General features: G+C 42.4%; 1 protein-coding gene across 1 annotated transcript; it reads left to right on the forward strand.

Moving 5' to 3' along the window:
- Window positions 1–7499: 7499 nt before the first annotated feature.
- nanos1 (nanos homolog 1) lies at window positions 7500–9991 on the forward strand. The gene has a single exon (XM_031866981.1). The coding sequence runs from the start codon at window positions 7613–7615 to the stop codon at window positions 8321–8323; it is 711 nt and encodes a 236-aa protein (XP_031722841.1). The 5' UTR covers window positions 7500–7612; the 3' UTR covers window positions 8324–9991.
- The last annotated feature ends 5060 nt before the right edge of the window (window positions 9992–15051 follow it).

Here is a 15051-nt window from a genome sequence, read left to right on the forward strand (position 1 = left end):
ACTGAACAGGGAGTCGGTGTCACTGTGAACCTGCTGCTCTTTAATCTCACTGCTTGTAAAAACGACTCTCAATCTTCCGTCTCCCACAGAATCGCAGCTCGTCCTCGTGAACTTCTGAACCTCGTTCAGCTGTTAAAGTCCCGGGACTCGAGCAACGTAAACGGCATGAAGTACACCACTACAACTCGTAACCAGCACAGCCCTCAGTACTGCGGCTCCTGCTGGGCTCAATGACAGGTCAGATATTTCCTCTGCTGCAGTTCGTGTTCCAGTCAAATTGGACTTTTCTCCTGATGGCATTTATTAGCAAAGCCAATAGTTAAGTTTTAATTGAATTAAATAAAGACATGTCACTCCTGTGATGTACAAAGCGTGCTGTCAACACTTAATATACTTGTACGTCTAGATATGAATGCTCACATTATTAACTTAAATGTTTAATTTTTACAAAGTCATTTGAATTCCATTCGCATTCATTAAGATTTCAGGCAGACGTTAAACATTTATAGGTTTAGCTGGGACATTTGGGACTCTATTATTTGCTTTTTGCCAACAGTTCGATAAAACCAGTACCTCCTGAACCAAACACATGTTCCTGGCTCTGGCTTCCTACATGTATATTGCAGACAAAAAGTGAATCCTGGCCAAAAACAAGTCACCACATAAAGTTCCATTATTCCTAAGGCTAAGAAGTGTGTAATTTGGGTAACCCATGATTTGAACCAAAATGTGTGGCTTTCATTTTTTTGCACGATTGTACGGACATGTAATTATGACTAAAGGTACTTGGCTCTCCACATGACTACACCTGACCTTGCTTTAGTCTTGAGGTGTGTCATACATGAACCCACAGTTCTGGTGCACCAGCTCTGACTTTTATCTGACTTTGCAAACGACATCACTGAGGTGAAAGCTGACCATATATTCTCAAGAATAGCATGCAAATTAGATCTTGACAAAATAACAGATGGGATCGTCAGTGATAATAAATCACTTGAGATGCGAGCAGAGCTTTTCTAAAACACTTACTGCATTTGTGAGAAAATGTCTTTTCTCTAGCCTTTTTTTTATTTATACAGATCGTATCAACATAAAGCGGAAAGGAGTTTGGCCATCTGGTGATCTGTCCGTCCGACATGTGGTCAACTGCGCTGAGTCCTTATTCACGGAGGGGACCATGGAGGGGTGGCAGTACGCCCACAAACACGGCATCCCTGATGAGAGAGAAGTGCAGAACTACACTTTATGGAAAGGCAACTATGGTGCCATCAGTGGACGGGATAACATGATGGGAGAAATCCAAGGCAGAGTTCAACTTTTATATATTTTTAAACTGTTTAGCAGGGAGTTGTGTGAATGCTGCTTTTGCTTTTTCCCCTACAGTATCGAGTTTGAGGATGGTTAATAACTTAAAATTCTCTTCCAGCAGTGGCCATGAATGCCAAATCACTTTCCTCTCTCCTCAAATCACATCCATTTAATCCCTCTTTCCTCAGCGGTGGACTCGCAGCCACAGAGACACTTGACGCATTCACGGGGGGTCTGTACTCTGAATACGTTCAGTCACCTGACATCAACCACATTGTATCAGTAGCAGGCTGGGGGCGATAGAAAATGGCACTGAATACTGGATTGTGCGCAACTCCTGGGGAGAGCCATGGGTGAGTCATCGCAGAGAAGCCACAGTTCTTGATTCAGTTGCTTTTAAATTTGGCATTTAACAAGTGAATGTTGGAATGAAATGCAGTGGCTGCCCTTGGTTTAATATCAAAGTGACCTTTTGTGAGTTTGTTTTTTTCCCTCCATTAGGGTGAGAGGCTGGCTCAAGATTGTGACAAGCGCCTACAAAGCAGGAAGTGGAAGCAAGTACAATCTTGCTTTGAAGGAAGATTGCATGTATGGATTTGTGATTGGACCTTCAACCTACCTGATGTCAAAGACCATTTCACTGGACATTAATCTGGATAACATGTCATTATCTATACATATAATCTTGTCTGAAACTAAGATGGCAGTGCTGACTCTGCTTATAACCTTGCTGTGTTGTCTGTGGGACAAAGCAGTTAAACTAACTGAAGTTGTCAGGGTCTGTGATTGTTCAGGCCAGTGAAATTAATCTCAATTTTAGCAAGTGAATTTGTCCTGTTTCGACTCAGAAGAAGAATCTGAGACACAATGGCTTATTTTCTCTAGAGCCGTTTAGTATTGAGCTTTAATGTGAAGGTACAGAATGTAAAATCAAAGAAGCTGTCCCATCTCTAGTAAGGGTCAATATTTCCATATTGAGTGAACATCTAGTTATTCAAGCTTTGAGAAGATGCAACTGTTATCACAAGCAGAGTATTCCTCATGAGAAACTAAAATGCTGGTGTGTATCTGGAAACAAAACACAAAAACTAGATGTTTGCAAGGACGACTGAGACGGAACAAAGGACGCTCAATGTTTGCAGCAAACTGGATATCATTAGAAAATGGGGGAGACTTAAGGCTAGCTACACCTGAGGCCATATGCCCCACAAACATGTAGAAGTAGCTGCCCTCTGCACACTGAAAGTCACTCGGCTTCTGGTATTTGCTAAAAAGTTGTGAAGTAACTTGAGATCTCCAGGGGAAATGTGCACAAATTTGCTCTGGAGGTACTTCACTTGTGCCGATTCAGCAATGCGTGTTTTCTTCTGCAGTTCCGGGGCAAATGGCAAAGCTTCATTTGCTTCTGCCAAGATGTGCATGCAGACTAATACAAGGTCAAGTTGTGAGGGAGTGTGCGTACAAAGAATGTCAAGGCCGTAGAGCTCCGTTTCCAGAGACTGTTAATGAAAGATGTACAACAGCCTTCCTGTCATTACCTTGAAACTTCGGGTCGCAGGTCGACTGAACCGAGACCGGTCGCTGCCAAAACCTGAATGACATTTATTTGTTCTACATCTCTGAGCTTGATCAACAGACCCACCTCCCTTATTATTGACTGACACGCTTTATTAGTTTCATTTCTGTCATGCTCCTGGAGTAACATCCAGTTTAATCACCAGTTATCTACAGCGGCACACATAACCGTACAAAGGCATCCTCCGTGTTTATGTGCAATTACAAAGAGCCCATTTTCTTGCTGTTCAGCTGGGGAACAAAAGAAAACGGAGCACTTAGATATTTGGTTCAGGGGACGCAACAATAATAAAAATGCATAAACACAAGCTGCTGTGCTTTGCTGCCTATATGGAAATGCTTCCCATTAAGTGCAGTTTCCATTCAGCATCTCAGGGGAGAACAAAGGATAATCAAACCATGTGCTGCGGTGCTGTTAACTTCAAGCCTCCAAAACCACAGCAAACCTTAAGCCTATAAAGCTGCGGCATGTCCAAGTAGAGGCCCACTGTGAAAACAAATATTGAACATGATTTGGTTGCTCGATATTATACGATCAAGCTCCCCCCACCCCCGCCCACCCTCGAGCAATCGTTCACGTGAAATCAAATTTGCGCACTGATTAAATTTCCTGCATGTTTTCTCATTTGCATAATCACAAACAGAGCTCTAATGGTTGTGAATAAAAACACATGGTAATCTTTGGGTCTGAGGCTCAAACAGAAAGAGCCGTCTTTCCAGTGTAACAAAAAAATAAATAAAATGGGTATGAAAAAAGCAGGATGCAAATACACATGAGACATTTTCATACTGAGGGATTCAGCATTCATCTTCATTACGACAATCGATACGGCAAAATGGATTTTTCAGCAATTCCTGCAAACCCATTATGTATTGTTTCATGATCAATATGTCGCTCTGCAAACACGCAGATGGAGGGGGTGGTTGTTTTATGAAGAAAAGGAGCATTACTGAGGCCCATTTGTGGTGCCGAGGCCTGGATTATCAGCTTAAATAGAGTTGAAGGGAATATCTACTTCTAAAGTATCTTTGAGCAAGGCATTGAAATGATTTATCCATAGCAGCTGCCTCTAGCAGCAGTGTAGGAATACGCACAAAGCTTCCCTATGTGTGTGCGCGCTTTTGTGTAATCCTTCCCGATGCATTCACCCTCTCCAACACCACTGCCGAAACTCGCCTCATGAAAAAAGCAACAGAGAACGAAAGGATATCCAGACAGCCACAGAAACACATTTCACAGAAAGAGTGTGTTCTCTGATTTAGCCTAAGAGGTTACAGACACCATGTTAATGATGCAAAACATGCCCAAATGATACGTTTAAATAATTGCTAGCAGTATGAGCAGATGCAATAAAGGTGTGGGGGGGGGAAATGGGATCAGATTTCTTCATGCATTTCACAATACCATCAATCATTCATTTATCGCGTCAAATATGAATTGAGCAGAGTTTTTTCCGGCACAACACAAGGCCTGGATCACAGCACGGAATGTGTTGATTATAATCATAATGCATGAAGAGATTAGCTCTACGGGATGGTATAAATCTCACAGTATCATACCCCTAACTTCAGCAATAGGCACGTCTGGGCTGATTTGCATTGCATAATACATCTTGAGCAACAACAAAAAAAAACATTTGACATGCAAGTCTCAGATTGCTAATGAGCCCACGCAGGAAATATGATTTGGTCATTAAGAACAAAGTGTCTTCCTCAGCCAGCCACCACTTTTCCTGATGATCTGCGTTTTCTCCTCCTGTCAAGCTAAAAAACAAAAACAAACAAAAAAACACTTACACAACAATCACTTAGTCAGTGTGATTCCTAAATCGATTAACAGGCCACAGCCACCACGCTGATGTTATGCCTCATTCCACTGCTAATCTCACTTCCTTGTCCAATATACTCGTGCAACCTTGAGCCGGCCGCGGAATTAGCTTGAGTTAATGGATGAGTATTAATCCCTCTTAGTCACAACAAAATTAAGAAATAATACGGCCATGACTACTTCAGCGGCACTGCAGCAACACGGCGAATCTGCTCGCACAATCTGGCATGCAAAAAAGGAATTGGCGATTACATACATTATTAATGCTTCGTCATAAAATTCATATTTTTTTTGCGCCAGCCGAATGGGGCCTCCGGAGGGAAAATCCAATGAGCAGTCAATACTATTTCAAACTAACTTGCAGAAAGCAGAGAGAAATGGCCCCTAAAACACCGCAGCTCATTGGACCATGCCTTTTTTTGTTCCGCTTTTATCACGGTGTCTCCTAAGGTAGTGCATTCTTATTAGATCCCTTAAAAATAGATGTGGGCCTTCTGAGTCAGTGAGTTCTCGCAGCCTCCCCCTGGAAGTTTTAATTAGAACACCAGTCACTCGTGTTAGCATTGTTTCAAGAGGGCCGTTTCCACATTCCTGAGCTGCCCACTTCATCACAGGGTCAGAGGCCTGCAGCGAGCGGACCGTTTATGACAGCTGGATCGCTTCCATCACTGACGGAGAGCCAATGTGCTCGAATGTGATTGGATTGGATCTGAATGGATCATTGAAGAGATCAAAATTGTAAATGTATAGACTCCTAACAGGTACTTTAAAATGAAAAGAAAAGTCGCAAAAGCAGCAGATTATACTTATCCCTCTACATGCAATGAGCTTTCCAGATATGTGCATACAACAAGAAAAGAAACAAGAGCCCTAACATTCTATACATGCATACTGGAGCTCCATGAACATTATTCTATGAAAGGTTATTCTATGCTGTTGTTATTGATGTTTAAGGCAACAACTCGGTGTTTTCCAGTAAAGCTGAAGGCAACATGGTCCATTTCGTCAAAGTAACCAACAGTACAAGATTGTTTCTTTAAAAACTCTGACAACCCCAACAGATGTGTCTGTTTACAATGTGGAAACGCCAACACAGTCTCTCCAGATGTGGCTCTCAGACCTAAATGATTGAATGAAGCAGTTGTTTTGGGGGGGGGAGGACTTGAGTGCCGAATAGCACCCTATTTCTCAGCTTTTCATAAAAGTGAAAAAAAGGACTCCAAACCAAAAAAATATCTTTCATCTATAATGATAATTGTGATGATTCCTGAATATACCTACCTACGATTTGAGATATAATTACATAGCGAGTGTTTTTATTTACTTCTTTATCATCTTTTGTCAAAATTGTCAGGCTGCCAAGCAGGCACACATCTAGACCTCTCTCTGAACAGCTTTCTAGGGAACTACTTTTGAGCAAGGATATAGTACCTTGACCAGTGTGTTCTGTGGATCTAACCAGATGAATGAGCATGCCGCTGTTATGATTTTTTAGCTCCGTTAGCACCACAGATACCAGGTAAGGTAGAAGAGGTAAGGGAGAAGAGTCAACTGACCCTTTAACAACACTACACATGTTGTGTTTTACATTAATTGTACAGATTCCTCATTAGACCTCCACCCACTCTCTTATTTAATTCAGTTTATGAGTCCTAGTTTCATTGATCCGTGCGGCTTGGTCGTGTGCTCCTTGTTGCCTCTGTGGAATCAGAATATACTAATGACATCTGGCTGCTGGGACATCATGGGTGACTTTCATCTTCCAGCCCGTGGCCATCATCTGTAGGTTTTGTTTGGCAGTCTCATTCATTCCGGGGGAGGAGAGACGTGGGAGGGAGGGGTCTCTTAGTTTGAATGAACTGACCTGTAATTGCACTATGCTGCCCCCTGTTGAAGAGCAGTTCTGCATGTTGTGTTTACATCAGGACTGGGTGGACTGATGTGGTGTTTTGTCTGGATTTTATGAGCTTTTACTACCCGGACTGACAGTGCGTCACAATTGAGCAGCGGTTTATTACACCAAGATGTCCTTAAGAGTCGTTTACTCCTATTGAGTTTACAACTCTGGAGGAAAACCGACTTTTTATACATAATATGTTCTACATGTAAGAAATAGCCTACAGTTGTATTTAATTACCCATCATAATCTGCTGGTTTGAATAGACAATACAATTGAGCCGTAAACCTCTTCAGCGTGAGGAAACACGAGTGCCTGGTTTATAGGTTCGCTCATATTGGTTCCATTTCAACATTGATCGGATGCACCAGCACAGACCGTTTTCTCCCCGGACACTGAGAGAGGATGGCCGCTGCTGCGTGGAACAAAGGGCCTCTGCTGCTGGCACACAACGGGTTAAGGTGTGCGAACGCCCGAGTTGGCTGACGGTATTCAAGCGCAATGATTAAAGATATTGATTCACGAAACATGCGGAATTGTAACGTCTTAGCACCAAGAGGAAACAAAGAGCCGAGCTGTCCTCCTCTAATTGATTGGTGCTCGAGCTGACATAACGTAATTAACTACAGTAAGAGCGAAATTATTGCTCTGCTCCCAAATCATTAACTATTAACAACTTTTAATAAATGGAAATGCCAGAATCTCCATGAAAGCCAGAATGATGATTGATGTCGAAAAGAAGAAAAAAAGTGCCCGGCTGCAAGAAAAACAACTGTGTCTAAACGTTGCTGTTGAAAAGAGGGAGCCTGCTTTCAACCTGATCACAAACTTGGTTTTTGAAGGGAGAGCGCCCCGCCCTCCTGGTCCTTATAACCAGAAAGCCTGTTTGCAGGACGCACAAACACAACAGGAACACTGGAGACCACGTCGCCGTGCACGAACCGTTCCTGGAGAAGAACTCTGGCTACAAAGACTTTACGGATTACTCTGGTTGCTTCACCCTCATGACCGCGAGCGAACGACCAGAAGCGGCCATGGATTTTCTCAATCACAACTATTTGAATGCGCGCAGCCCCTACGACTATACCTTTAATTTCTGGAACGACTATCTCGGGCTGACGACGTTGGTCACGAAGAATAATAAGCTCAGCATCCCCCAGAACCCAAACTCCATCACCGAGTCCCTTAAAGCGACCCTGGGCTTGGACGATTCCCCTCCGTGTCCGTGCGTAATCGCGGGCGGCGTTGGGGAGAGCGGTCACCTGGACTGCTGCTGCCCGTCCGGGAGCCCCCCGCCGGCTTCCATCCTGGACTTGAAGGAGCGTTTCTCGATACTGAGCCCCTTCCAGAACCAGCTCGGCGTGCAGCTGCCGGAGCGAGAGGTGGGCTTCGGTGGGAGCTTCGCCGGGTTCGATCTGTTCGGCATGGAGAGGAAGATGCGCAAACCCGCCTCCAGGAGCAAGCAGGAACCCAAAATCTGCGTCTTCTGCCGAAATAACGGGGCACCCGAGGAGGTGTACGGCTCTCACGTCCTGAAGACTCCGGACGGCAGGGTCGTGTGCCCGATTCTGAGGGCTTACACCTGCCCCCTGTGCAGTGCCAACGGGGACAATGCCCACACGATAAAATACTGTCCACTGTCAAAAGACCAGCCATCCCAGCGACCATTAAAGGGAGGGAGGGCTGTGGGTGGTAAGAGGATGAAAATATTCTAAACAGACATGACTACAGAGTAAATTGAATTGCACTGAACTATTTCCAGATGACTGTTTTGATTTCGGCTTTAGCCTTTATCCCAGTTTCATAAACATATTGATTTTATCCTTTTTTTCTCTCTCTCTCTCTCTCTCTCTCTCTCTCTCTCTCTCTCTCTCTCTCTCTAAGATCTCTTATATTTTTATAGTTATTTTATCGACATAGAACGATTTTATGCTTTATACATTGGATTTATTTGTCTTGCTAGTTTATAGTCATTTGAGTGTGCATATAAAACATGTATCAATAGTCACAAAGTGTGAATACATTTGAAGAGAAGTATTTTGGTCATGTAGGGAAACACACTGACATTGGCAAAAAGGGGATGAATGTCATATTTCTACCAAGTATTTTTGTACGGTGAGCTAAACTCGCTGCGATTTTCTTTCTCGTCTTAGAAAACCAAAGTTATGTTTGCCATTAAAGAAGCTCAAGAATGTGTCATTGATGAGTGCTTGTGTGCGTCTGACTGGACGAGGAACTCTTTGCTCCCATCTGCCTGCCTAAAAAAAAAAACTCCACAACATATTTTCCAACGTGCTCAAAAAGTTGACATTCAATCTGCGAGGCAGGAAGAAAAAAAAAAAAAAAAGAGACAATGTGGCCTCTGTTTAGGACTCATGTTCTCTGGGGGACATTATAATCAATTGTTGCCAAGCCAAACTTTTACTCCAATGCTATGTGATGAAAACGTCATCCGACTTAACAAGCAGTCAGAAATGAGAGCTACTAGCCTGCGTTTCTGTATGTTTACATTCCCAAATAAGTGCGACACACTGGATTTCCTTTTCTCCGCCAGGTCTCTCTTTCTTTACAGCGTTTTTTTTTTTTTGGTGGTTTGTTTTGATTTGCCCAACATCTTCACCGGACAGTCTCATGCCTGCTCTGAGAGTCTTTTCACTCCGAGCGTGGGGTGAAAAAGAGCAAATGAATGTTAGCAAACAACAACAACATGTTATCCCCGTTATTTCTTTTCCTGAATAATCCCAAAAAAAGATGCAAAAATGTTGTGAATGTATGATTGAAAGTGTCACTTGCAGGACTGCACATTTCTGACAGTTTTGTTTACCAAAGGAATACAATTGCATTGAAGAAAGAAGAGAGATTTGCTGTATTGTATATAAAGTGATGTTTATTCAGTATTTTAACATTACAAGTGACTTCAGAGGGCGCTACCTCAACAGGATTTTGTACTTACATGTAAAATGTCAACAGCAGTTTATTGATATAGTGCTGCCATTTATAATAAGGGTTTTGATAGTATTTTTGATCTTTGTATAACATAATTGTATTTTCATTTTGTCGCATTTAACATGACGGAAGTGAATTTCCAAGAAGCTATAAGCATTGCTCACCAAAAGGTGATTGTCTGTAAATAACGATTATACCCATACTTTTTAAAGTTTAGTTGGTCAATGTTACATTCTTGAGAGTGTGCCAGAGAGTGGATATTGAAACAGGCTGACACAATTTGCCACTTTTAACAGAGGATTTTTTTGATTAAATGAATAATAGAAAAAGAAAACACTGTTGAACTTTGTTATTTATATTTTGCCACGATTTCCTGTATGCTGCTGTGCAGAATAACAACATATGAATCCACTAGAGAAATAAAAACCTATCAAATATTTGGAGCTATGTGGTCGTGTTCTTCAGTTGGTTAAACGGAGTGGGTATATAAACCCCTTTTGCATTCTTTTGTTGGTGTGCAGGAGTCTAGAATTACCGGTTTACTGACTGACTTGGTGATTTGCAGATGGACTGATTGAATCAAGCAGGGAAGTCGACTAAAAAACACACTTCCAGGAACACCCCTGCTTGCCCTAATTGGCCTGCTAACTGACTGCCTCACTGACTAACTAACAGACTGGATGTGGATCGTGTAAGCGTTTGAGCCCCTCATGCATAAAACAACCTTTTTGCTTTTTGGACAAACCAAAACTGATCTGCTGCTCTGGTATCTCAAAGATTTGTGTCTGAAGGACAAACACAGTGCGGCGGTTGTTCGCGGTTGTTTAGGGAGGTCTGCCCACACAAGAATGTCTTGGCTTAGGCCTCGCCGTTCAAACGGATCATGTTTGCACTGAAGTGGGTTGAATAGCTGGCCCTCCCGGCCTTCTCCGCCTGCCATCTGTGGAATGGCTGCTGCAGACTTTAAAAGGGGGCTCAAAGCAGGCAGAGAGCTTTGCTGTTGCTTCTTGTCAGGGGTTTTTTTCCGGAAAGAGCTGAACACAGTTGTGCAGCTGTGAGTGCTCGGTTTCTTACAAATGCGCCATCAATGAGGGCACAATAAATAAAACCATGATGAGCTCATGAATGGTTTCACTGTCTTGCGGCCCGACTTGCCAGAAAAACAACCTCAGACGTTCATAATTGCTGCGGACGCTGAGCATGCACTACAAAAACACATCAAGAAGAGTGTACATACATTAGCCCGAGGCAACCAGCTGGTGTCATCCACACCTTGGCTGCCCCCCCCCCCCCCTTCCTCCCTCCCTGTTCACTCCTCCTCTGCCTTCATGCATCTCCCCAGCTGAGGCTGCGCCATTAAAAATGGATGACTACTAAGTGCAACAGGGATTTATCTCTGTGAGAACAGTGGTGAAAAAGCCTGGCGGGCTCGCATTTCAGCCAAACACAGTACGCTAACAGGTCTTATTCCCTCTACACCGCCTCCATTAGCCGCTCCGCAGACAGGGCCCTTATAATCTACTGAGGTGCACCATTCATGAGATATGCATCTCCCATGATCATATAATATGTGGCTGTTTTTAATGCAATATACTTGTATTTATATATTTATAATATATTTGTGCGCACGACAAATCTCCCTGCAGAGAAACAAATGAGGTTTGTTTCAGATGTGAGGCAGCAAAGTTCTGCCATGTACTAAATGTTCTTCAACAGAGATGGGAGATGATTGAGGAAGAAATTAAATGGCAGCATTATCGGTCAGGTGTTGTATTAGTTATCACCCAGAATGAGGCAATGGGATCCCCTCTGGCAGGTGATTAAGATTCAGCTCATGCTCCGCAGCATTAGTTAGTCTTTGCTGTGATTTAGAGGACTCATTAATCCACGCTGCTCATCACGGTGGCTGCATAGAAGGTTACCTGGTTAAAGAGCTGTAGTTACTGTACAGCAGACGTCCGATGTACCCCGATCAGACGGGCTCAAGTACTCTGTCATCGTACCGGTCTGATCGATGGGCAGGCTTCATGGAATTGTCTGATATCACTAAACTACAGAGACACAATGGCTGATCCGTGGCTGTGAATCCATTCACAACGGCATAATCCTGGAGTTGAGTATGTTTAGTCTTGGTCTCTCTTTTCTTTATTTTTTTCAGAAAGTTCTGTTCAGTTTACATTCATGCTATGATCTGCTAATCATTAGGAGTCTAAAAACGTAGATGTCCATTTCACGATCATTTTTAGCTTTTTTTCTAACAATAAATACATCATCAGCATCACAGCAAATTTAAATCCCATATGTGATTATTAAATCTTAAACACATATTTTGTTTATTTTATACACCACACAGTCTCTCTCCAATTGCAGAAGAAGCTTGGTGGAAATCACTGCAGTAGATTACAAGATACATTTTCACGCTGAAGGTTTTTTAAGCCCCTTTCTCACTGGACAACAGAAACACGAACACTGACTAACATCTTGATTTTGTCTTCAGTGCTAAAAGGTTATAATCTGAATTCATTCCCGGGACAAATGTGTCTGCAGTTAGTCTTTAATTCCGCACTGAAACGGACATATAATAAATACAAACAACAGGGATTTGGGCAATTATTACTATTTTTTAACTTACAAAACATAAATAATATGCTCTCCTCAAAAGTCACCAGACTCCATTGACAGAAACCTTTTTACTGCGCTGATCATCGTAAACCACACTATTCAAACTCATCAAAATGATCTCTGTGAGTCTTTCCACTATTCCAACAGTCACCACCTCTGGTTTGAGAGTTTCAAAGAGTGCTTTCCACTGCATTCATGGTGTCAAAAGAGACTCACCAGAAAAAAAAAGAAAACAGATGCTGACAATGGGAAGAGTCCAGATCCTATTTTTTTGTGAGTTTTCTTGAGTTTAAAAAACCTGCAACAAATACTGGTGGAAAAAAGGGTATCGTTTACCGTTTATTGACATTTAAGGGTAGAATTTCTCTCATTTCTCAGACGATGAAATGCACCCTTCATCTATGCGTTTTCTTATTGTCCACTGTATTGCCATCCTGACATGACAAAATGAAACCCTGGCCCACTTTAATAGAACCCCTCCTCTTCATCGACCCATGTAATAATGTTGAAAGGCAAATAATAAGATATGAATCTGGAGAATTAATCCACTGGTCCAATCAGCTCTCAGAAAACACTGTTCCAGCCATCATAGCCTCTCTGCTGGCTGCAGATTTAAAAATATTCTTGAATTACTTAATTGCTTCTTAATGATGCAGACTGATAAACTGCATCAAAATACAATAGATCACATCTGTCCGTGGTGTAATGGAGCTGAAACATTAAAACCTAATCCGTCTGGTTCTGCAGGACAAAGCAAATACTGAAACGGTTCAGCTAAACGACCTCATGGACCATTTGCATAGAATCCCTCTCTTTCACTGACCCCTCATGACAACAGTGCAGACGGCTGATGATAAGTCACAGATCTGCAGAATTCATTTATGGGTCACATCATTTCCCAGCATACACTTGTAATGAGGATGCTCCTGTCGCCTAGCAACTCCTGGGAATAAAATTGGACAGCAGCTGAGCATGAAAGTCATTCCATAGAGCGAGCTAAAGAGGATACCATCTCTGGCCTTCACATTACATGGCTTATTGGTGCCGGTTTGATTTTAAAATTGGAATAAGGAAAAAAAAAGAAAAAGAGAAAACCCCTGAAAAGGTTTTTGGCATAGATGTCCTTTGAAACACACTAGCACCCCCTGTGGGGATGAAAGGCATTACAAAAACATGAATACCTGTTTTGTGACACTTCTGATATTCAGTGTTATTCAAAGCCGCTGATGTGGAAGGGATCATAATGACGAGTACTGTTTTATTGAACTCTCTGTCAACGACGCTGCGCTGACCATTCGCAGCGCTCCGAGATAACAACTCTGTCCCTCTGAGGGCAGATTGTGAAATTTCAATTACGGCAACAAAGCTGCAAAGGATTTATCTGAAAGCAAAAAGCGTTGCTGTTTAAGTGAGCCAGACAGGTTATTAAGTTTCTTTCACAGCATGATCGGCTTATTTCTCAGTGGCTGTTTCGCTGGTGCAGATGTACTGTCAGTTGAAATAATCCTCCAAGTCACCGGTGCGTATCCGCAGAAGATCTGCACCGCATCAAGTAATCTCAACATTTATTCTGTGGGTGCGTTTTCTTTAAAAAGTTGTTCTGCATTAGAAATACTCGCATGTCTGGCTCCAGTCATTTCCTGCTGTGGGCATTCTCAGCTTATCCACTAGCATTGGCATTTTATTAGCCAGTCAACAATAAATATAAAACAAGACAGCAAGGGACTGGGTTTCTGTTTTGTGCCTCGTGGTACAAATACTTTCTAGAATCAGGAATTTAATTTCCTGTCGACGTCGTCTTGAACAATCTGCGTCTTTCTGCAGACTGCGAGGATGAATCCGACATCATGTAATGTTTTACGAACAGGCCTTTTCAAACTTGACAACGTAACCGTTCTAAATGGGCCCCTTTGTATTTCCTCTTATGTTTGTTAATGCAGCAGCCGACAGGAAGTCAACTTGGACCAAAGCGGTTGCCCTAGCAACAGAAGATCTCAATGAATCCTCATTGTAAAGATGCTCGTTGCCGCTCGTTCCCTGCTCTGTAACGTGTTACACCGCAACAGAACAGCGCTGTGTCCGCGTTTAGTTAAATCTAAATCCAGCGCGCGAAAATACGCTTCGAATGAACCCGACTAGCGCTCCGGTGTTCTGCTGAAGTCTTACAGACTCAATACACAACAATATTTCATATAAATGACCAGAAGATCAACTGCAAGCTTTGCACACACGTCACAAAGACTAATAAAGGCTCCAAAACAACGACCGGCATTCGCAATTACATTTCCGAGGTAAAGTGTTTTCTCCTGGATTGCAGTCGCAGTTTTAAACATGTGATTCACGCTGTAGATTGAAATAAAACAACAAAAAATGAAACTACTTGGTTAGGTTTAGTAAAACATCATCAAAAACAAATATACGTGAAACAAAACTTTGTCACTTAAGCTTCCCTCGAAACTTAATTGACAATGCAGTTTCGTTGTGTGGGAAAGTCATTGTCAGGCTGCCAAAACACCAAAAATGCGTATTGAATCTTTGAGAAACTATTCTCTCTTTTGCTCCATGAAGTTTCTTCCCTTGCTGTTACCCTCTGGACCATATCGTGCTATACTGGACATTAGTGGGGCAATAGTGTTCTGTTATTTGCTCAGGGCAGAAGTTCAGGACTGTGATGACAGCGTGATGATGCGTTATACAGGTTATAATATATATATATATATAATCAACCTGCACTGCAGCTCTGCAGAGCTTGAAGGTAAAAGACAAAGTCCTGTCAATCGTCACATCTCTGGTGACTTCTTCTTTTGATAGAAAGTAGAAATTATTGACATTTTTAAATTGAAGAGCAGCTTAACTTCAGATGTTCCTGCACAGT

This window comes from Anarrhichthys ocellatus, unplaced genomic scaffold, assembly GCF_004355925.1.
Source record: "Anarrhichthys ocellatus isolate YVR2014 unplaced genomic scaffold, GSC_Weel_1.0 scaffold37, whole genome shotgun sequence".
In the NCBI taxonomy this organism is placed as follows: Eukaryota; Metazoa; Chordata; class Actinopteri; order Perciformes; family Anarhichadidae; genus Anarrhichthys; species Anarrhichthys ocellatus.